Genomic DNA, 22,557 nt, shown 5'->3' with positions numbered 1-22,557 from the left:
TCTTCTTCTTCCACACTTTGTGTATTAATGGGTTTAGTGACAGCTTGAGCTAAAAGAAAACCTTTTTAAGAAATAACCAAAATATGATAGTGGAGCTTGCCTTCACTTTTGAAATGTAGATAGCTTTCATAGTTTAGAGTGCAATTTTCGTTTTGCTGAAGAGAACTTCAAAGTCTGTTGGTAAGAGACTTGCATCACATTTGAATAATTATTTTAATTCATGTGAGATTATGCAAATTGTCATTATTTCAAAGAAAAAAATAGATGACCCTTGCTTGCTATCTTCATGCTGTGAAAGGGAAAGCAGAGAGTACACTGGCACCACCTAATGGACAATCTTTATTTTAGCTAGAATCTTAACTCTTCAGAAAACAACATTTATATTTCTGAGATACAGTATCTTAAATCCCTGAATATTTTTTATATAATACTTTGAGAAGGCAGGCAGTATGGTATTTTAAACAATTGCAATAGCATTGTGATATAGTTAAAGTAATATATGGCTAAACAATGGAGGACTAATTTCTATTAGAAGTTTAAATTCTTTCTACCCAAAACTGTTTTTCAATTAAAATTGCTTTTCTATTCAAAGTTGCTGCAACTTATCATATATATGTTAGATACTTTGAAATATAGTATATACTTAATAAATAGGATAGACTCTTAACTTTGATACATTTCAAAATCCACTTTCTAAAGTATAACTGGAACCAGCTAAAAATGAGAACATATGTTCAACTGATCATGCAACTAGTTTCTGTGCTGCTAGTTTTTGTATGATGAATAGAACTGTATTTTCTGTACAATTATTACCAAAAAAATTATTACAAAGTTATAGGACTTTTATCATTTATAATGATTTCTTAGGAATGTGAGATAGGTAAACATTAATTTAAGAATGCTTATTAAAATAGTATTTACATTTGATTGCCTCCCCAAATCCCAAAGATGTCATGCTTGATGAAGTGAATATTGGTACTCAGAAATGTATCCTGTTATATATTTATTAGTTTTTTAAAAGTTTCTTTAATGTGTTTGTAATAATCATGGCAGCTAAATTATAATATTTAACAATTTATATTAATCAATAGGATGTGAAATATAAGATGGAATCTAAAGCAATGAATTATGTCTTTCTTTATAAGCAGTGCTACTTATTCTAAGCTTTTAGAAGATGTTCATACAAAGAGAAAATCTTCTAAGATTGCAAAACATACCCATGCAAAACTAAGCCAAGCGTAGAATTTTTCTCAAATGAAAACATACTTTCCATTCCCCTCCCCCGATTTCGTATTTGTCTGAGGCAGCTAACCAACGAATGCCAAGAGTTACAGTAGTGTCACTTTATTGTTAGGGTCTGTGTTGATCCGACACACGTTGAACACTATGTCTTGTTCTAGCAGTACACTTAAAAGATTCAGACAAATGAAACAAAGATGATCAGGGATCCATAAATAATTAAGTCCGATGTAGAGAAATTTAAAGAACTTGTTATATTCAGCTTACAGAAAAGAAGACTGGAGGAGGATATGATAGCACTGAAATATGTGAAAGGGTATTACATAGAAGGCCAAGCCACAAAATAGTGGATTTAAGTTACGAGAAGGCAGATTCATATTGAACTATAGAAAATATTTATTAACAGTAAGTGCAGTTTGACAGTGAAAATTATCTAGAGAATTAGTGGGTATCCTTCCTTTGGATGTATTCTAGCTTAGGATCAATAGCTATTTGTAAGAGATGCTTAGTTTGAATTCCTGCATGAAGTAGGGAGTTAGAATGGATGGATTAAAGAGTCCCTTCCAGCACAGTGATATTAAGTGATATAGTTGTAAGAGTAAAAAAAGCCAAGTACGGACTTTCTTCCCAATGATCTTACACAATCGATTACAGAATATAGGCATCTATTTTAATAGTGAGAACTGTAATCCATAATTTATGAAAAAACATCTTAAAATAACTGAGTTTATTTAATTCCATTATATTTACAGAGTAGTATAAGAATTAAAATAACCATGTATTAAGAAAAAGTATGTTGACATGGAATGTACCGTTCCTAGTAAGTTAGCTTTCATTAGAAATGATCTTGTTACAATATAAAGTTATTTATTATATTTAAACTTTCTTAAAAACCTCTAATGCATGTAACAGGATTACTGGTGGCACTTGAAAATATCAAAATTGTTATTTAATTCCGATATTCAAGATGAAACCATTGATATAATCCAATATTTTTATGTGTTTGTTTTTTGTGAAAGTGATTCATTTTTAGATTTTTCCTTTTCCATGTTCATTTCTTCTTCCACCTTCCTTGTGAAATAAGATTTAATGATATCATTCAGTTGCCGCTCACATTGGCTAACATGTTGTAATCCATTCTTTCTCCCTATAAATAGCAGAATAGTATATTTATATATTAACAGTTCAATTTTAATTTTAATAATATATTTTAAACACACTGGCCTAGATACAAAGAACCATATGATAATTTTTGGATAATTCTACCCAAGCTTGATGTAGTGATGACTTCAGAGAGAGCCAGTTTAAAGTGGTGAAGGTATCAGCTTGAGAGACCTTGGTTCAAACCTCCAGCAGATCACAGAACTCTCCTGGAGATTTTGGGACAGGCATTCTCTCTCTAATCAGCCTACTTCAAAAGACTGCTATTGTAAAAATAATACTGGGGGGATCCCCTCTACCATCTTGCATTTCAAAGAACAGGGAGACTATAAGTACAATGAATGAATACATGAATAATTTATATTTTAAAATACAGTATCTTACTATACCTGTGCAGTGCTGAATAACACGTCCCCACAATTTGTTCTTTCTTAAACAGTTTAGATTTCCTGCTATCAATAAATGTCTCTTTCCTCTTGTCAGAGCCACATTCACTCTCTTTTCTGAATCTATGAAGCCAACTTGTCTCGTCCTTACACAAGATAAAACAATTATTTCTTTCTCTGCTCCCTGAAAAGCATCAACAGTAGACACCTGGACAGTCTTGATTTGTGTAGCATCCATGCGTACAGCACCAAGCAAGTTACGGATCTGCAAACACAAACAGATGAAGTCCCTGACATTTTACAGCTTTGTATAAGACTGAATGAAATAAAATATCCACCATTGGAATGGGTTGATTAAAAAATATATTTGAAAAACACAAATATCAATGAAAATTTATGGTAAGGTATACACATGACTTTTCTAAGTAAAGTGAAACAGCACATCCAAAACTGAGGCAAACCATCCCATTACTGAAGTATACATATTTGGTTTTTAATTAATAATATATTTGAAACAGGATCATCTCCAATAATTCCCAATTAGTTTAAAGAATATTAAGGCAAATTAAGTCATAATGAAGCTGAGGATTCCTTGTTTGAAAAACATCAAATTAAAATTTACACTTAATATTATCCTGAAAAATACTGCATTGACAATGTTTTGTTGAGTAAAGCATACCTTGCTCATTTGGGATTTGTAGAGGGTTATTACCCCAATCATAGATCCATCTACTCCGCTGGCAATCAGAGACTGTATTAATTTGACAATGAAAAAAGATTCTGCCATATTGTGAAAACTATTGTCTGTTTCAATCTAGAAACCAGAAACAGATTTTGAGTTATATAACCTGAAAAAAAGCCAGTTAACTCATTTGTTTGGTGAAATAATGAAATGTAGTACTATTAACTCAAGACTAATTATCAAGTTAGATTTGTCATATGGTTGCCACTGGAATGCTCAATCAAGTAGGACAGAGAAGTGCATGCTATGGGAAGAAGCTCATTCATATAGATTAACTATTTTAGCCATGAGTGTATGGGTTTATGAAATGGAGAAGATCCATGGATATGTTATGCTCAGGACACAATTACTTCATGGATACATCTTCTTCAATTTCAGTCCTAAACAGTTTGGCTTACAAAAGAACATGAGAACTGAGACCATAAGTTCTTAATTCTAAACCATTATCTTCAATTAATACAATACTTACTTGTTCTGATCCATTAACATTATAAAAACACAGGGTTGGTAACCAGTCCATGAGAGGACTTCGATCTGTTTCAGAAATTCCATTCAACATAATTCCTTCATAAAATAGTTCATTGGTTATAGCAGCAATAACAGGGTGACAACGATACTGTGTCTTAAGTAATATAGGCATGTATCCCTATGATTATAGCAGGGAGAAAAAGAGAGCAAAAATAACTGTTAGTTAAACCCTATTATAACTAATGCTATAACATATATAAACTCTTATTGTATAACGAATTTAATTCTATATTGAGATTCCTTTTTATGCTAGACTTATAGTTGTAAATAATATGTTCAACAAGATAAGGATAATAGGATAGGACAGTTATTAAAATATAAACTGGAAAAATGCTCTAAGCCTTTTGTATCATGGGACAAGTGTCATGATATCATCACACTTGGTCTGAAATAAATAGGATTATTAGCATAGCTCTACATGATTGTTACTTGTGAAAGACATAGCTGTCTTCCAGGTTTATAAAAAGTTTCAGCGTACCAAGAGTTAGAGACACTTCATCCATAGCTATGGAGAACTGAGATACTTGTTTTATGCAATCAGAAGGATAAATCTACCTGCAAACTTGAAGTGTAGATTGTTGTTCTTTATCATGTTTAAAATGGTTTTCTTTCAACGAAGAAGTATGGTAATTTGGTCATATACCTTTGTGTTGTTTTTCTAAACATATTTACGTAGTATTTCTTTTTTTCTTATTTTAAATCTGTGAATCATATTTTCCTTACAACAACTGTCTTGTCAAATTAGATTATTAACTAGCAACATTTGGAATATATTTATACTTTTTCTATTCTAATAAAGGAAGAAGAAATTGCAAACCAACCCTTAGAAAAAATACATAATAGTTTCATCTTATCTACAAATATGACCAAATATGCCAAGCTTGTAGGCTACAGTGTATCTTATTTCAAAGATCCAAAGAAGGAATGCTATTTGATAAAAACATTTTCAAAAATTAAAGAAGTACTAGTATTTGTGAAAATGATATACTGGCATTACTGATTCAACCCAGATATTCAACAGATTCTGCCTGATTCAAGAATTCTGTAAAAGATGATTTATTCTTCTTTGGAGTGATTTTTATAAACATTCTAATAGAAGTATTTGTTTTAACTGCACCACTAATTCTTTGGGGAAGAACTTTTAGGGAAGACAGTAGAAAGTTATCCAGCCCTTATGATATTCTTCTATATGAATGCCTATTCACAATGGACATCATATCTGTCTCATGTATTCCATACTGAAATATCTACTAACTGAAGTTTGTACTAAATATTTTTATAAAAAGCAGGGCATATAACATTAAGAAAGCAACATTTTGCTATATATGTGTGTGAATTTATAAGATTTTTTAAACTGCCTCACTCCAGAGACTCTAAATAAGTTAAAAAACAACAACACAAGTATGTGTTTCTAGATATTAGAAGTACGCACCATCAAACAGAGTCGATCAAAGAGAGTTTGTTCCAAACCACTGTCATGTGCACTTTCAGACCCTTGAATGGTAGGTGGTAGCTGCTTAGGATCTCCAACAAGAATCAGCTTTTCACATTCAAAGCTATAAATGTAAAGACATTTCTGCCCATCATGTATTAATTTAAAAAATGGGAAACTTCCTTTCAGTAAAAGGCAGCTCATACATTATATAAACCATAGCATTGGGCAAAAAAATCCTAAAGACAAAAATAGAGACACCATGCCATACCTGTCAAATGCAAAACCACAATCTTCAGCTAGCTCTAGCTGTCTGACCAACTTCCTCTTGAAGCCTAACTGGTAATACAGAATTGAAACTATGCTGTATGCTATATGCCTGTTCACTTACTAATGCTTGCTACAGTTTAAACTCTTAGTATGCTCAGGACCACTATGCTAAAAACAGCTAATTATCTCTAAATTGCTTCATTCCTTCCACATCACAAAGTTCCAGCAGACTTGGAGTATGGTATCAAACTATTGTTAATGTAGAAGCCCAGATGAAAAGATATTAAAATACTACCTGTCCTTCGGTGTTTTATATTTTTCCAAGCAGCATATATAATCCTTAGCTAATGGATTACTTGTTCTCCATGCACCCAGTTCTAATCCCTTTGTTCTCCCTTTCTAAATTCCTTGGATAGTTTTAAGGTGCATGCAGAAAAGACTGGAAACTGGAAACTGGCCAGTATAATGTGTCTCTGTTGTATTATGCCCTTAACAAATACATACTGAACCTTGGGATCCATAAAGAACTAATCTACCTTAATCAGATGTTTTGGGGGAATAAGAATAGCCACTCCTCCAGATTTTGATGACCTAGCAGCTAAAAGCAAATTGCTTCAACAAGAGTCTTTGAATAAAATTCTGCTTCTAGAAATCTAGTTTCTCGAAGACAAATAATACCTTGCCAAACCCCAATTTTGGAATTGTAAGGGTTTCTCCCCTCTCTTGGCTGCCTTCACCATACTTGGAAGATTTCTTTCACTATTACAGTGTAAGTTTTCCAAAGAATATGTTGTATTTAGAACCTTGTAAATAAAGGAGATCAGCTTCACACAATCATTCATTGTACCCCCGCACCTCTACCCCATTTTGAGAATTTAATTACAAGGCTGGTCATTGAATTGTTGCCAATAATAAGAATTATATTACAGGTAGTGCTTGCTATCCACCCACAATAGGGACCAGAATTTAGGTTGCTAAGCAATTTGGTCGTTAAGCGAATTGGAGCAGATTTTACAACCATTTTTTTGATGGTTATTAAGTGAATCACCACAGTGGTTAAGCAAATCAGATGGTTGTTAAGTAAATCACGTGGTTGTTAAGCGAATCCAGCTTCCCCAATGGATTTTTTTTTGCTGGAATTCGCTTAATGACCATGTGATTCAATTAATGACCATGGTGATTCACTTAATGACTGTCGCAAAAAAGGTTACAAATTGTGATCACGTGACAGCAGGGGTCGTAAAGCATTTTTCACAAGGCTGTCATAACTCCAGGCCATCGTTAAATGAACGGTCATTAAGCAAGGACTACCTGTAGTTGGTTATAAGATGTTTTCCTGCTTGTATTCTTAAACTTACATCATAAATTAAAACAATCAGTACACCTGAATTTAACTACTAGTAGCAAATTAAAATGATGCCATACCTTGCAATAGGGAGCAGAGATGAAGGTTCTGTCATTTGACTACATTCATCTAGAATCACTATAGGAAACTTAAGATTTTTCATGCATGGAAATGAGCAGGCTGCACAGGTAGATCCCACTACCCTCACCTGCATCATCAGAGGAAAAATAAAGCCATCTATACCTCTGTACAGATAATAAACCGTAAGTTGTACAATCAAAATTCAACTTATTTGGTTATTAAATGTATTTATATTCAGAAATGGTGCTACCAATTAAAAAAAATCAAATTTATAATAAAACATAATGAGTAAACATGACCCCATGATCCTGAATCTATTACCTGTGCCCCAAGTTTGCTTTTTTTTTTTTAAACGAAGCATGCAAGCACTAAAAACGCAAGTAACTTAAGGTTTAGTTTATGCATCTGATGCCACATTTGCTAACGTCTTTAAGTAGTAAAAGAATGACTGATTACTTTATGGCCCAGTCTTATTCATAGTTACAATAAACGCTCAATTTAAGGGGTAGCAGTTTAGTGGACTTTGGATTTAGTAGACAAATTCTGCTGGATTTGAGTTTGACCAAATTTCAGGCAATAACAACCACCCAAACAATGGATTTTGTCATTTGACAAAGTCATTTCAAATTTATTCATGTATAAATCTCAGATTATAACATTGGGCTATCCTTGACTACTAAAAGAACTTGGGAGGTGGTGTGGACTATAAAGAAACAGAGTTCTCCCTTTGAAAGATAAAGTTTTTCCAATGAATGCTTCAAGGACAAAGGGATATTAAAGCTCCCTTTATTCTGCAAAGGAACTGTAAATTGGAAGAATTTTGGTAGAAACTTGTTACATTAACCTTAATTGCTTATCATTCTATGCTAGCATTAAATAGGAGATATCAGAAAAAAAATGATCTTAAAATAGAGTCTGGTTCAAATTTCAGTAGGATTTCTTTAAAGCACTGCAAGACAAAGTCCATTGTTTAGGAAATTACTCTCGCCAACAAAAAAAACTAATTTGTTGCAATCATTGAAGTATGAATGTGTTTTGGAGCCCCCCTCCCCATCAACTCACAGTTTAAAAGACATTTGGATATGGCAGACACCCTTTCCCTCATTAGTCTGTTAACCTGAAAATTTACTGTATTTCTTAAATATTTTCTTTTTCAGTAATTTGCTTCACATTAAAAAAACACACTAGATGCAGTTTCCAAATTCAGCATTTGGAAAAAGTCTGTTTACTAGGGTTGAGCATTATTTCACTCAATAAATCTCACTTCTAAATATACTTGAAATAAGACTGTATTATACATATTTAACTTGCAGAACAGCTTCTTATTAATATTGGCAGAAAGAAAACTAGTTTGTCACAATAGAACATATTATATTCAAATAATTCTGATCCTTGCCCATAATTTTCCTAACTCCCAAAGAGATTCATCATAATACCTGTCCAAATGATTCATTTGTAGTTAGATCTACCAAGTCTATAGTTCCAACATTAATGTCCATAAAAATGTTCGCTAATTATTTTTACATCACAAGTTAACTAATGAAGGATTTCTCCATAATTATATTCCATTTCACCATCAATGCACAACTGGGACAATACTCCAATTAACTGTCTCCTAAAGGAAGTGCTAATAGCTCCCTCACAATTTTGCTTTAAATGATAACTGAAGATATGCTTTTTCACTCAGGAATTTACAGTTCCAGACTGTCTTTTTAAATAAACTTTGCTTTGATTGTATTCTTATTGTTCCATTGGCTTTAGGCTAGATGGCTTTATTGTTGATTGTTTCTATTATTTTTGTTCACCACACTGTACTCCTTAACCAGAGCATCTAAAAATAAAATTAGTAATAACAAAAATCTATGCTACTTATTGGCACATGCAAACACACTTCATCATTACCTTTCTCAGGGAAGCTTTATTGGTGCCCAGTTTATGATGTTCAATAGTCTTCTTCACAAAGATTTTTTCCACTGGGCTTAAATCTTCCTTCATCAAGGCAAGTAATTCTTTCAGCTGTTCATTTTCAGGTCCTGAGCCAGCATGCAAGCTTTAACATATTGCATAATTGTAGGGAATAATGCTGAACAGAACAGTTCATTTGTGCTAAGGTGCCTCTGCACAAAGGACTTCTGCTTCTACTTTAGATATATGCTCAGTTACTGAAATCTAAGAGAAGATCCCCCCCCCCAAAAGATAGCATAGCATACTACTTTATGGAATAAAGAACAGAAGATAAGGGATTATCTATTTGAAGAAGCCTTGTGTAAAAAGTTATATTTACACCCAAATAATAAATTATAAGCAGTAGCCTAGGTTAGAATCTACTTGTTTATATGTGAGTGCATTCAAAAATTCTGCACAGATGTAGCCAGCAAGGATTGATTTATTTATTAGATTTATATGGCTGCCCATCTCAAATACATGACTCTAGGTGGCTCATATATTTGTTTTAAAATGTACACTTTATCACCAGTTGTTTTCAGAGTGGCTTATACAAATCAAAACAATTTTTTAAAAATAATTTTAAAATGTCCGAACAGCAGAAAGATATAGCAATAAAAATCATAGAATAAAATTCACCTGACTTTTTAAAAAGATCTGGAAAATAAAATGTCCTTAAACAGAATAATATAGAAGTAGTCATCAGCTCAACCTCACTAAGAACTCATTCCAAGTGCTTATTTGGATAATTTATGTCCCATACTAATACTCAAGGTGGCTTACATCCTTCAATAAATGTTACTGTCCAAATGCCCAATGTTCACTTATCCCCTGATAACTTTGGAGGGTAGGGAGTAATGGTAAATGAACCTAGAAAAATAATCTCTTATGATGAAAATAATAAGGGAATAAATTATTCTAATTGTATAAGTTGCTAAAAAGACTGGTTTGAATTTCCACATAGCTACCTGTAGTTTGAAAAAAAATCACACAACTGTGCCAGCTGCTTATATGGCTCTCTTGTGAAAGTACTCTTGTGCCTCTACACAAACTCTTGCTTGCTCAAAGGCTCCTAGTAGACCCATATGTGACACTTGGACCTGGTTAAAGATTTTAAGCAAGTTACCTGTAAGGAAGTATTGGCTTTGCAATTTTTTTAACACTTCCCACTCTAATGAAGTCTTCAAATCCAATGTCTAATAGGCTGAAGTAAACAACAACAATTCATTATTTGAAATACATTAAAAGAAATGTTGGTCCTTTCATTTATATTTTGTAATAGTCATTAAACTTCACCAGTTTACAAACTGAAATGTTCATGTGCAAATCTGAAGCTGTCACACTGGGATAACTTTAACCAATTATAGGGGCTCAGGAGGGTTTTTTTTTTTCCCCACCTTTGACTCAGTGTTGACTCCTAGAGACTGCGTGAAACAGTCCCTGCAGTTTTCTTGGCAAGATTTTGGAAGTGATTTGCCATTGCCTTCCTAGGGCTGAGAGAGAGTGACTGGCCCAAGGTTACCCAGCTGATTTTGTGCCTAAGGGGGGTCTAGAACTCACAGTCTCCTGGTTTCTAGCCTGATGCCTTAACCAGTACACCAAACTGGCTCAGGAGGGGGTAAGGATATAAATAGAGTTCTCCATTTGAGAGGTTAAAGTCTTTCCAGTGAATGCTTCAGGGACAAAGGGATATTAATGCTCCTTTTACTCTGCAGAAGGACTGTGAATTGGAGGAATTTGGGTAGAAACTTGCTACATTAATCATTTTGTCACTCTGTGCAATGTTAAATAGTTAGAAGAGGAGAATCAGAAAAAATGCTCTTGAGGCAGAGTTTGGTTCAAATTTCAAGAGGTCTTCATAAAATTACAAGTTCCCAAAGAAACTCCAAATAACATTCTTTTCATTTTTCAACGTTTTCATTTCAAATTGCTTCTCATTAGCCCTAAGCTTTAAAAAAATTTTTTCCAACTCTAGATTAAACTAGTATTTATGAGTATTCTTTTCTTCCATAACAGGCCAAGTGTGAAAGTCTGATTAGAAAGTGCTTTTAGATTTCGTCAAAATAGCATTTAGGTTGGTACCCAGAAGAAAAGCAAAAAGCTGCATTTGATTAGTTTGCAAAAACGAAGAGGAAGGGGAAAATCAAGATTAATTATATCGACTTACAATATTATTGTAACAAAAAAGAAAAACAAAGGATCTTGTATGGGAACAATATGAGCATAAATAATTCCTAAATTACTTACCTCAACAGTATTCTGTCTACAGCAACATTTGTGGAAGAAGAAACCAATACTTTCCATGGCGCTGACCTTTTGCCATTAGCTGCTTCACTGATTTCAAATATTTGTACCAGGAATAAAATAACAATAGCCAGCAACAAGCTTTTTCCAGATCCAAATACACCTATAGGTTGAGTTTAATAAATTAAGTACATTAACAGAACCAGACAAACATATTATGCACTGACCTTTCAAACGGCTATTTCCTTTGAAAGTAGGCTGAGCATTAATGGGGTTAGAGAAACCAAACATTCATCATGAGAAAACATAAACCAAACATTCTTAGTTGTATGTACAATGATTGCATCTAATTAGCTGAAGTGTTATATTGGGATTTAGGGTAGAAAGCTGACTAACACTACAATTGTTGCACACTAGAATAGTGAGAAGATTCAGATAATATTTTGTCCTAATCTCACAGTTCAGTGTAGTTAGAACATGCCTTTTCATTTAATCTGCGTATCAGTGGATACTGAAGTAGACTGCATAGAAAACTTATTCAATATAAATGCTCCTAAAGAAAATTCTTAGCTTCCTCCCTGTTGCACATTCCTTGCATATCCCAAATATGCCCATGGCAAAACCCCAACCCTCCAAAGCAGATTTGGTGGGGTACATGGGAAGCAGCAAGTTGAATATGAATCCAGTACACCAGCATGGAATTAAACATATTGTGTTCAAGAAGTTTGAATATAAATGGAAGATAGTAGTAAGAAAAAAAAAATCTAGATTAAAATTCTGGAAAAAAAATGTTTAGGGAAGAAGATGGTTCATTAAAAATATGGGCTAAATATAGAACTGGAGAAGCAAAAATATGAAGCTCTTGTAAAATAATTTACCATGTATTATTGTTATTGGAAATGTCTGATGTTTCCCTGTTTCTGTATTAATTTCCTGTGATGTCATCATGGCACCTATCTGCATCATTGCTGTGGCCTGATCCTTATTTAGCTGAAAAGCCTGAATAATTTTACTAGCAAGATTTATAACTGTTTCTGGGCTGAAAGCTTTGGATGCTATTGCATTTGTATTTAGCGCTGGTGGTTTAAACTTTTGTTTCCTCTCTTTGGTTTTTGGAGATAACTCCTTGAAAGTCCTAAAATACAAAAGATAAGATTCACTATAATTTGAATTATAGTACTAGAATTAAAATACATTTCCAGTCAAGTGATTCAAATTAATTTATTTATATCAATAAATGTACAAATGTGTTTCCATTTTTAAAAGATAATATCACTGTCATTTATGATTGCACATTAGATTACAAGAAAATAATTTAAAATGTAGTAAATTTTTTTTCAATCCTTCCTTAACACCCGTTCAAGATATTTGTGGATTGTGTGCAAGTATACATATGTGAGTTTAGCAGATTTTTTTTCTTTGAAATTATCAACATAAATATTATTGCCATGGCCTGTTGTGATGTATTTTATGGGTGCAAGCCATAATGCAGAATTGAATTATACACTGGGGATAAAGACAATCTTATTCATCTCTGGAAGCTAAGAACACACTAAAAAATGTCTTAAGTGATACCTTTTTTAATACTGTAGCTACATCTCTCCTAGTGTACTTGGAACATAATTGGAATATACTGGTGTATATTCATATTTAATTTTTCTAGGTAATCTAAATTTCCATAGATTTAAAAAAACCTGAGATCATGAGTGCAAATATCATATATTTTAATCACATTATATATATTTATTTGCACAGTTATATCTTAAATGTTTCCCACATTATATGCAAAATTCATATTAAACAGTGAAGCAATATTTGTTCTGCCATGTTTCTAAACAATACTGTCTACAGAAATAATTATTTAAATTATAAATAGGAAACTACATACTTCATAAGCAGATGTTGCATGATTGGCAAAGTGATTGAACTGACATTTTCCTGTATATTTCTCAAATTTGTAAGTTCAGTGCTAGCATTACACACAAGCAAGGCATGAACAATCACTAAGAAAGAAAATATAACAAGAAATAGTTATTAAGAGATGAAGTTGACTAAAGAAAAGTCTGAACCATAAATTAGGTCCAGAAAGACAAGGCACTATGCGTGCAAGTAACAATTGTAACAATAGTTTTTAAAGTAAATAATAAGCATGGGAATATACAGTCTAATTTGTATCAAGACTGTGAGAGGAAAATTATTAGTAGTCTTCTATATGTTTTAATGTTAGCTTTGATTGCATTTAATAAAGCCAAGTTAGCTAAAATGTGACCTGTAGGGCAATAACAGGAAATAAGTAAACTTGCAAGACTAAGCAAACTGCTGATGGGAAAAGACGTGACAAGGGAAGTATGGTAACGTATGGTAAAGTCTGGTAAAATTAGCACCAAGGAAGTTATGATTCAGTTGCAAATCCTGGGAGTCATGTCTGTGGTTTGTGGTTTTTGAGGATAAAAGGGATTGCAACTAAGGGGACGGTACCATTTTGGTCAAGCTGTCTACCCGACAGCTCGGTCAAGTTGGTCGGCATTGCAATGTGAATCTAAGTAAGTACTGTACCTTGTATGCTTTTGACTGAACTTTACTTGCTTGTTGAACTGACATTTAATAAAGCTTTTAGAACTTTGAAGTAACTTGTTTTATGGTGTGTCTGCCTCCCGTGTTTAACGTGGTTTTTCCCTGACAAGACTAATGGATAAGTCAGGGAGTGTTTTAATTCCTTGGCCTCAAAGCAATGTTTTTCAGAACTGACACGCACCTACCATTTACATTAGAAGAAACATTCCTATTCCTATGTTGCTCTCTAGAACTTAAGAGTTTTTTATTATGGTTATCTAATCCTGTCTGCTTATCAAGGATATATTTGTATTTCTTACCAGTTATACACATACCATGTATATGTGTCTGTAAGAAAAGCAGGTAATTGTGTTTCAGTTCAACCCATTCTTACCCTGTACTCTAGCTCTGCTTTCTCACTAACCCTCTGAGAACCTAAAAGACCACATATCATGCCTTGGGTTTAGTCAAAGTTGTGCAAATATTTAACTTTTTCAAGCTGACCATGATTTAAGATAATTTTCAAGCAAACACATTTCACTTGCAGCAAAACATCCTGTGGGTAGCTAAAATATTTGGGCTACTTAGATTTTCTAACTTATCAAATGCCATGAACTGGGTTTCCTACTAAGGTGTATGCGTTGTTAATTTCGTTTTATGGCATATTAGAGAGTTAGTCATATTTTGAGTAATCTATTCTAAGACACAGAAAAAAAAATCCAGAGCAGAAACGTACTATTTGAGCACCAATTTGAGGGGCTATAACCATTGAGAGGCTCCAACTCCACTTCATTGTTAGAGGATGGTCCAAAGAAAACACTACATGCAATGAAAGTGTCCAAGGGTTCAAAGGTCAAAGTCTTGGAAACAACCCAAAGATCATCTGTCAACAAAGTACATACATTTGCATAAGTTACACCAAGCTATCAGTTTTGCAGTTCAGAAGTACATCTACAAATGAAATTTTGAAAAAAGTTATTTCCTTTTTTTTCTTCCTTTTTCTTGCTGTGAAAAAATACTTTGGTATTTTTCTTTCTCTTAATCAGAAATGCATTGGGTAAATATTTATTTTCATATTAAGTAATTTCATATTCTGAAGAATGCTATTTAAGATGAAAAACTTCTCTGAGAGGTATGTTAACTCTTATCATGTACATCACTTAATTATTTTATGAACAGAAAAAAGACATTCACAACTGTTTTACTACATAAGCTAAATAATAAGTAAAAATATCAGAATATGTATTTATTTACCTATCTATAATTTAAATTTCTAAGGCCGCCTACTAGTTGAGGACTTTAAGCAATTTAAAAGGATTAGACACAAAGAAATATACATTAATATATTGAAATAAAAGATAGTTATGTCGGGGGAAAAACTTATCAGCATCTACATGACATATATATCTCTTTTTTATTTTAGATTTGTAACATACACAATTAACAAAACAATCTTTAAACTTAAAGAAAAAAATTAATAGAAACCAAAACAAAAGAAAAAAAGTTAAAAAATAATAACAACCCCTAAGAGGGAAAAAAGGAAAAATTACCTTATATATTTATCAATATTCACTGGTCTACTAATAAATACACTAATTATAATGTAGTTAACACAAAATTATAATCAATACAAAATATCATTGTAAAACATCACAAAATCTCTGCCATCGTAACATCCTTTGATTAGTAGAAAATATTGCCTTTTTCAAAACAGAAAGATCACAGGTTTTCAATATAACATCAGGAATAATACCACATTTCCAATTTCTTAATATGATTCTTTTAGCCTCCTCCCATAGTCGATACAACCATAATTTCTGATAAACAGATTCCAAAACTTTAATATGTACTGTATAGTTCATTATCTTTTTCTTAGCAGATATGAGCACCTGGCTCTTCTCCAGGGCTTGGGGAAGATCAATTTCCTCTGGCTGTTTTGAAAGACAGCAGGGTTGAGGCTGTCCAGACCTGGCGGGGGGGGGGGGGAGGATGCTATTCTAAAGGGTAAGTGTTATGACAGAGAAGGCATGCCTCCTAAGTTCCACTGCTTAACAGATGGGTTAAAGTTTCACTGCTTAACAGATAGGACCTGAGGGATGCCAACCCTGTTGGTTCTTATGGGATAGGCAGAAATAATTGGGGAAAACAGTCCTTCAAATGTCTGGCCCTGTGCCATATAGGGTATACAGAGGACAACCAGTACCTTGAATTGCACCTAGAAGCCCAATGGTAACCAGTGTTGCTTGCATAGTAGAGATGTTACATGGCTATATCAAGGTATGTCCAACACTACTCATGCTGTTGTATTCTGGACCAGCTACAGCTTCCAAGTGGTCTTCAAGGGTAGCCCCATAAAAAGCACATTGCAATAATCCATACATGAGGTGATTAAGGCAGAGTTACTGAAAGAAGGGTCTCCTGGTCTGGGAACAGGTGTAACTGATGCACAAGTTGAATCCATGCAAAAGCTTTCCTGGCCACAGCTGCCATCTGCTCTTTGAGTAGGAGCTACAAGTCTAGGAAAAACCCTAAACTGTAAACCAGTTCTGTCTGTGGAAGTGCAATCCCATCCAGAACTAAAATCAAAAAATCCTCAGAGCCAGATAGTCCATGGACCCACAGCCACTCAGCCTTGCTAGGGTTGAGCTTAAGCCTATTCTTCCCCATCCACACCTCAACAGATTCAGGCACTGGGACAAAACCTTGACAATATCATTTGGTCAGTCAGGGGTCAAGATACACAGCTTTGTGTCATCAAGCAACTGAGTCATGTGTTTTGTGGGCAGTTATAGGAATCAATTAAATCAATCAATCAATCAATCAATCAATCAATCAATCAATCAAATAATGTTATCTGACTCCAACGGATGGCCTGGCCCAGCAGTTTCAAATAGATGTTGAACAGGAGAAATGAGGGCATGCCAGAGTTATGTATGTGACATGGGCAGCGATATAAAATGATTAAATAAATAAAGTCGTCTGATGGTTTGAGGTTAAATCTAAACCAGTATCTGCAGGCTACTGGGAGCTGGGTGAAACAAAACAAGCTGAGATTAAATCTTTCAAGATAGAGGGATTTTCCCCCCAATGAATATTAAGACAATCAAGTAGCAATGGTCTTGATAGTAACTCTGGATTGGGCTGCACTCTCCCCCAAAAGAAACGGTCTGTGACTTGGGGTTCCTTCTGGACGTATGGCTTCTTCTTAAACAGCAGGTAGAAGCCATAGTTGGGCCTTTGCTCAACTTTGACTGGTGTACCAATTGCAGCCCTATCTTTAGCAGGATGCCTTGGCAACAATAACTCACAGCCTGATCACCATAGAGCAGGTCTATTGTAATGTGCTCTCTATGGAGCTGTCTTTGGAGACAACCTGGAAGCTCCAATTAGTCCAAAATACAGTGCCCAGACTGCTGGCTCCAGCTGGTTGGTGCATGGAAATTTTTCCATACTTTTATATCGTAAATTGTTTATTATGTTATTATTTGTATATTTTTGGTTTGTTCTCAGTCTGTGGTATAGATTGGGTCAGTTAACAAATAAATATAATGTAATGTAACATTATGTTGTAACATAATGTAATATAATATAATGTAATGTAACGTAACATAAATTTTTCCCAGTCTCAGAGATGTTCAAGTTTACCAACCTTTGCTGTACATAGAAGAGTGCTCCTTCCGGTTCAGTTTAAGAAATAATTTGCTATTAGAATCACAATCAAAGCTAGCCTTTGCAATACTACATCTCTTCTGTTTACCAAACTGTTTTCTTTGAATATCAAAAGTTTTCCTGTAAAAATGAAATATAAGAACCCTAAATTTATATATTGCTTTTATAAGCAAATACTAACAATGGGTTTTCACGAAATGAAAAAATAATAAAACAACTGGGGACACGAGCTTTAAAATTAGTCAAAATAATGAATAAACTCTTCATTAATATCAATATTAGTATGTGTAACAGATATTGAGTGAAAGTGTTAAACTACTGTAGTATACTTACCTGGCAGGGGAGATACCATGATCCAAGGAGTTGCTTAGTTGTGCTCAAGCTGACACCATCTGCTTGAAATTCATTTGTAATATTGGGCTTGTTGTTATTACTATTTTTGCACTATAATAACAAAGTACTTTTTAATTACTTTTTAGTAACTCTTTCTAAAAAAAACCTTAAGTAATATAGATACCATCTTTATTATCCATTAGCACCACTTCCTTTCAGTTATAAACTACTATTCAAGCGTACTTAACATTTCAACATACAGTACCTTACTAGAAGTTGGCATTCTTCATAGATAGAAATTCTTTGACATCTGAGATAAGTTCCAATACTCTTTATATCATGAAGTATAATACAAGGTTTACTCTCCATCTGTGTAGGTTTTACATCCTCAAGCCATTTAAAAAAATCACATCGATCTGCGTTAGCAGCATCACAAGCATAGAAAAAACGACCCTGAAACAAAATGCAAGCCGTAAAATTGATCAATTTATGTAAGTGCGTGTGCAGTTGTGTGTGTATAGATCTATCAAACAGACAACCTGATTACAGTTCATTCAAAATGGAAAGTAAGAAAGAAAGAAAACTTAACTTTATAGGTCAAGTGACTTTTGGGATCATATAACAAATCTCTCGGAAGATGCTGATTCAGTTAAACTGATTTTGAGTGATATGGCTTCTGAGTCACAGATAGTACAAACTTGTAACTAGATACAATATCAGATTATTGAGCTGATGCATCATATTTATTTTTCCCGCTGTTAAATTTGTTTCCCTTCATACTATTTTCTATTAAAGGAGCAAATACCAGGTTTTAAGGAATGATATTCACTGGGAAAATTCACAGGGACAAAATCTTCCAGCAACCATTATTACACTTACAAAAACAAAACTTATACATAGGAAATCAGATCACTGGCCATTCAATATCATAAATAGGTTCTGTTGAAAGGGAAACTATTCCCCTTCCCCACAGTGTGCGCAGAACTGAGTTGCTTCAGCAGTTTACTGTTAAAATGCTCAAAATATTTTGTCATGGTTATTAATTTCAATATTTGTCAGATAAATATTCTGATAAAATGTATAATAAATTATTTTATTCCCAAAATACAAGCCGATATGCACAAATTAGACATTTTAAAATTTGCATTTTCACAAAAATATGTACACCTATGCAGTTCATGTGCACGCACCATTAATGTCTATCCTAGTAAAACCACGGTTAAAACAATTCTGATAATGCGTGTTAACTAAGCTTCTAAAAACATACCTTATTTCGGCCTTCTTTTCTAACCATAACAAGTTTAGTTGCTATTTTGTGGCTGCAGAGAGGTGCAGAATTCTCTTGTTGCCCTTCTTTCACTGATGTATAGAAAGATATATCCACTTTCCCAAGAGCTTTATGTAGGTTTTGTGATAATTCAAACAATAATACGTTTAAATGTTCTTTTCATAAGAATAAGAAATAATATGAGATATTATGCAATTAGAATGTGGGAAAAACATGTATTTAATATATCTCATTGCTTATCAAATCTATTGATTTGCTTGAGGTGCCTAGTCAGCTTTTCATGTTTAATAATGGCTCTAGTTTAGGGAAGGGAAAAACTAAATTAAAAACTTTTTGAAAGTTCTTTAAAACTAAGAATTTCTTAATTATACTGTCATCCATAGACAGATTATAAGGGAAACATTGGGGAAACAATTAGAAAACCTATCAATTATTTTTAGTGCTAAATATGGGTTGCCATACAATACTGCTAGAGTCTCCTTCATTGACCTATGATGCAGGTTAAGTGAAATGAAATGAAAGGTACTAACTGACTTTGGAAGTAAGGGCCAGGGAGAAAATTACTATGTAATTTTTCTGTTGCAAAACTATAATAATCTTGGTCAAGGCAGTTTATATTGGTTAGAAATCCCATTTGCTATACTACTGGTCCCATAAAATTTGACCTCTTGAGAAGTCTAATCAAAAACCTTGACAGCAATGCATTTTTAGAACCATTTATGAATTTTGAGTAGCAGTACTAAAATAAAAAGTTGGACCATACCTATCAATGCAGTAGTAAAAACCTTCTTATAGTGTGCTGGTGACTGAAACTCAACTGGAATGTATTTCTGCCTTTTAGGTACATTAGTATTCTTTACCATATCCGCCCTAGGGAAATACAGTTCAGAAGTGTCCTGAAAAATAAAATAAGCAAATTCCTCTTTTTCTACTCTCATATGCAGAGTATATTTAAACAACTGAATATAGCATTTATTAAGGCAATAATGTCTGTCCTTCCAGCTGTTATGACCACATACTGGATCTTAACTGGATCTTTTAAAATACATCTATTTAAATGCTAAATTGTAACTTTAAGTAATCTGGAAATATACTTATCCTGCCTCCAAAATGTATATAATTTTGGAACCCGACTTTGTTGATCCATAAAAATCACCCTAAGAACTTCAAACAATGATTGAAGATATTGATTTGTTCTGAAGCTTACAACTATAGCATCCCAGTTTAGTCTAAGTGAGAGGCTATGATTAATTAGATTCCTTGTTTTACCATAGCTTGCAGCAAAAGGATGGATGAATAAAAGCATATATTGATTTAATAATACAATGTGATTATGAGAAGTGGCTCAATATCTTAAATGTAGCAACAAATATTATTAAATATTTTGAAACCTATTAACACAGTATTGTTGGAAACCTTTAACATGTTAAAAAAAAACCCTGTAAGAGAAAATATTAGGAACATACAACAAGGCGAATCCGCAAGTACGCATAATGGACAATTTTTGACAACATTTCTTAATACTGGGAATAATTACATACCTTGCTATCTCTGGTTATGTTGGGAAAAATCAGGTGACCTAACTCAGTTAGAGCTTCCTCAGTGCAAAAATGTTGATTTAAGTGCAGGGAAAGTTTCTTTCTTTCTGAAATAGAATCTTGGCTGATAAAGTTTCGCTGCTGTTTACAAAGCATGCTTTTTATTGTCTCCAGATGCACAGAGTCCAGAGGGCTTTTATAGATGACATTACTCTGATTCTCTCTTCTGTATTCTAATGACATTCCTAAAAAATTCTCAGCTTGGATATCATCAGCCATGGCCACTTCATTGCTATTTTGAGATCTCAAATCACAACCAGTTGTGTTGTGGTATTTCTGCCATTTGCTTTGTTCCTTTTGTTCAGACACATTAGGAAATGCATTCTGTATAGCAATCTTGTCTCTTACTCCTATATACTTTTCATCCGCAAAAATTTTACACATCCTGTCCTCAGGCCCTAACATTTCTGACTTGTCATATGTGTTAACTACTGAGAAACCACAACAGTGAGGAATCTGTTTACAGATCTTTGCACTGGAATAAAGTTGGGAATCAGAAAGCTGCTTATCTATAAGTCCAAAAACAAGTGGAGTTTGTGTTCTATGAGCAGGTAAGAGGACAGACATATCATTTTCTGGACACAAGGACTTTCCCATTCCTATAAAACAGGGTACAGTATGTGGACACTTGAAAACAAAAGTATATCAATAATATCATAACACATTGAATATTAGTATTATTTTCAGTCCATATTTGCTGGAATGGACTGCCATTCCCTAAATATGTTCACTAGCAAAAACTTCATCTGCAGTCATTGTAATCAGCACATTGTATTTCTTATTGGAAGGTAAGTTACAATAAATGTAGCCTAATGATTTTGTTAAACAAAAGGATCTTAAAACTTTGATTATACATACTCCTGAAAATTTGGAATTGCTATTTTCTTCAAAACTAAGAGAGACACAGAAAATCCTTTCTACGAGCAGAAAAATCATTGTGCATTGAGCAAAATGTCATGATCCAGCCACGTGGGAAGGGATATGAATTTCAGCATCATTTCTTAACATATGAATCACATCTTGACAGTGATCAAGCTAGGTTAAGAATGCTCAAATACCAACTGGAGCATTACAAAAACCTGGCACAACTGTTATTTATATCATCAACAATCAAAACTTTCTTACTGAAAAAGGATTTTTTATTATCCATATGCAAGTCTGGAACAGTTTTGGACATCAGCAATCCCTGCTCTTGCACTGTTTCTTTACTACTTGGAGTTGGGAAAAACTGACAGCCAGTAGTCTGTGAAGAAACCCATTGTTTTGATAACAGCTGAACAAAAAGAATGTAAAAAGCAAAAATATATAAGGAAACTTAATTACCAATAGAAATAAATAAATATGTATGTATGTATGTGTATATACACACACATATGTATGTATCCTTTTGCATTATCAAAAAAATTGCTCATAAATAGAAATGTACAATTACGTATTTAAACAAATGATTTGCAATAGTGCTTAATCTTTCATGCAATCATCTCATTAATTCTAACTTCCAATATACCAAGAAAACATGTGACAGATACCTTGATCAAGTGATTAAATTTCCACTATCCTCCCTCCTCCTATTGAAATAGTCTGTAAGCATTTATTCCCATATTTTATAGAAAACAATGAACTGCACTTTGATGTTCACTTAGTCACTAAATAACTTCTTTAACTCAAAAATACCAATAGATGTAGATAATGGTGTTCTTAACATTACTACTACTACTACTACTACACACTTACACATGATCTC

General features: G+C 33.5%; 2 protein-coding genes across 2 annotated transcripts in view; both read right to left on the bottom strand.

The window, feature by feature from the left end:
* Positions 1 to 341: 341 nt before the first annotated feature.
* LOC103058795 (5'-3' DNA helicase ZGRF1) overlaps positions 342 to 22,557 on the bottom strand; it is a 38,253-nt gene continuing 16,037 nt past the window's right edge. The window contains exons 11-26 of the mRNA XM_088132963.1: positions 19,979 to 20,111; positions 19,195 to 19,370; positions 18,193 to 18,380; positions 17,575 to 17,714; positions 14,662 to 14,808; positions 13,261 to 13,375; positions 12,251 to 12,507; positions 11,376 to 11,535; positions 10,255 to 10,332; positions 9,087 to 9,234; positions 7,184 to 7,311; positions 5,489 to 5,612; positions 3,998 to 4,174; positions 3,466 to 3,600; positions 2,790 to 3,051; positions 342 to 2,386 (exon numbers count right to left, since the gene is read on the bottom strand). Of these exons, the coding sequence (XP_087989089.1) occupies positions 2,235 to 2,386; positions 2,790 to 3,051; positions 3,466 to 3,600; positions 3,998 to 4,174; positions 5,489 to 5,612; positions 7,184 to 7,311; positions 9,087 to 9,234; positions 10,255 to 10,332; positions 11,376 to 11,535; positions 12,251 to 12,507; positions 13,261 to 13,375; positions 14,662 to 14,808; positions 17,575 to 17,714; positions 18,193 to 18,380; positions 19,195 to 19,370; positions 19,979 to 20,111 (2,520 nt within the window). The 3' untranslated portion in view covers positions 342 to 2,234. The remainder of the gene's footprint in view (positions 2,387 to 2,789; positions 3,052 to 3,465; positions 3,601 to 3,997; positions 4,175 to 5,488; positions 5,613 to 7,183; positions 7,312 to 9,086; positions 9,235 to 10,254; positions 10,333 to 11,375; positions 11,536 to 12,250; positions 12,508 to 13,260; positions 13,376 to 14,661; positions 14,809 to 17,574; positions 17,715 to 18,192; positions 18,381 to 19,194; positions 19,371 to 19,978; positions 20,112 to 22,557) is intronic.
* Positions 20,108 to 21,848, bottom strand: LOC148216874 (5'-3' DNA helicase ZGRF1-like). The gene has a single exon (XM_088132969.1). It carries the CDS (start codon positions 21,408 to 21,410, stop codon positions 20,733 to 20,735), a length of 678 nt encoding a protein of 225 aa, XP_087989095.1. The 5' UTR covers positions 21,411 to 21,848; the 3' UTR covers positions 20,108 to 20,732.

Source organism: Python bivittatus, unplaced genomic scaffold (assembly GCF_059951505.1).
Source record: "Python bivittatus isolate LINGU-HERP-01145 unplaced genomic scaffold, Pbiv_v1 ctg000070_np1212, whole genome shotgun sequence".
NCBI lineage: Eukaryota > Metazoa > Chordata > Lepidosauria > Squamata > Pythonidae > Python > Python bivittatus.
The sequence above is the reverse complement of the archived record's forward strand: the minus strand, read 5'-3'. Positions and strand labels throughout refer to the sequence as shown.

What these genes read in the sequence shown, in the direction of transcription:
- LOC148216874 (XM_088132969.1), bottom strand. Translation starts at nt 21,410, where the DNA reads ATGGGAAAGTCCTTGTGTCCAGAAAATGATATGTCTGTCCTCTTACCT.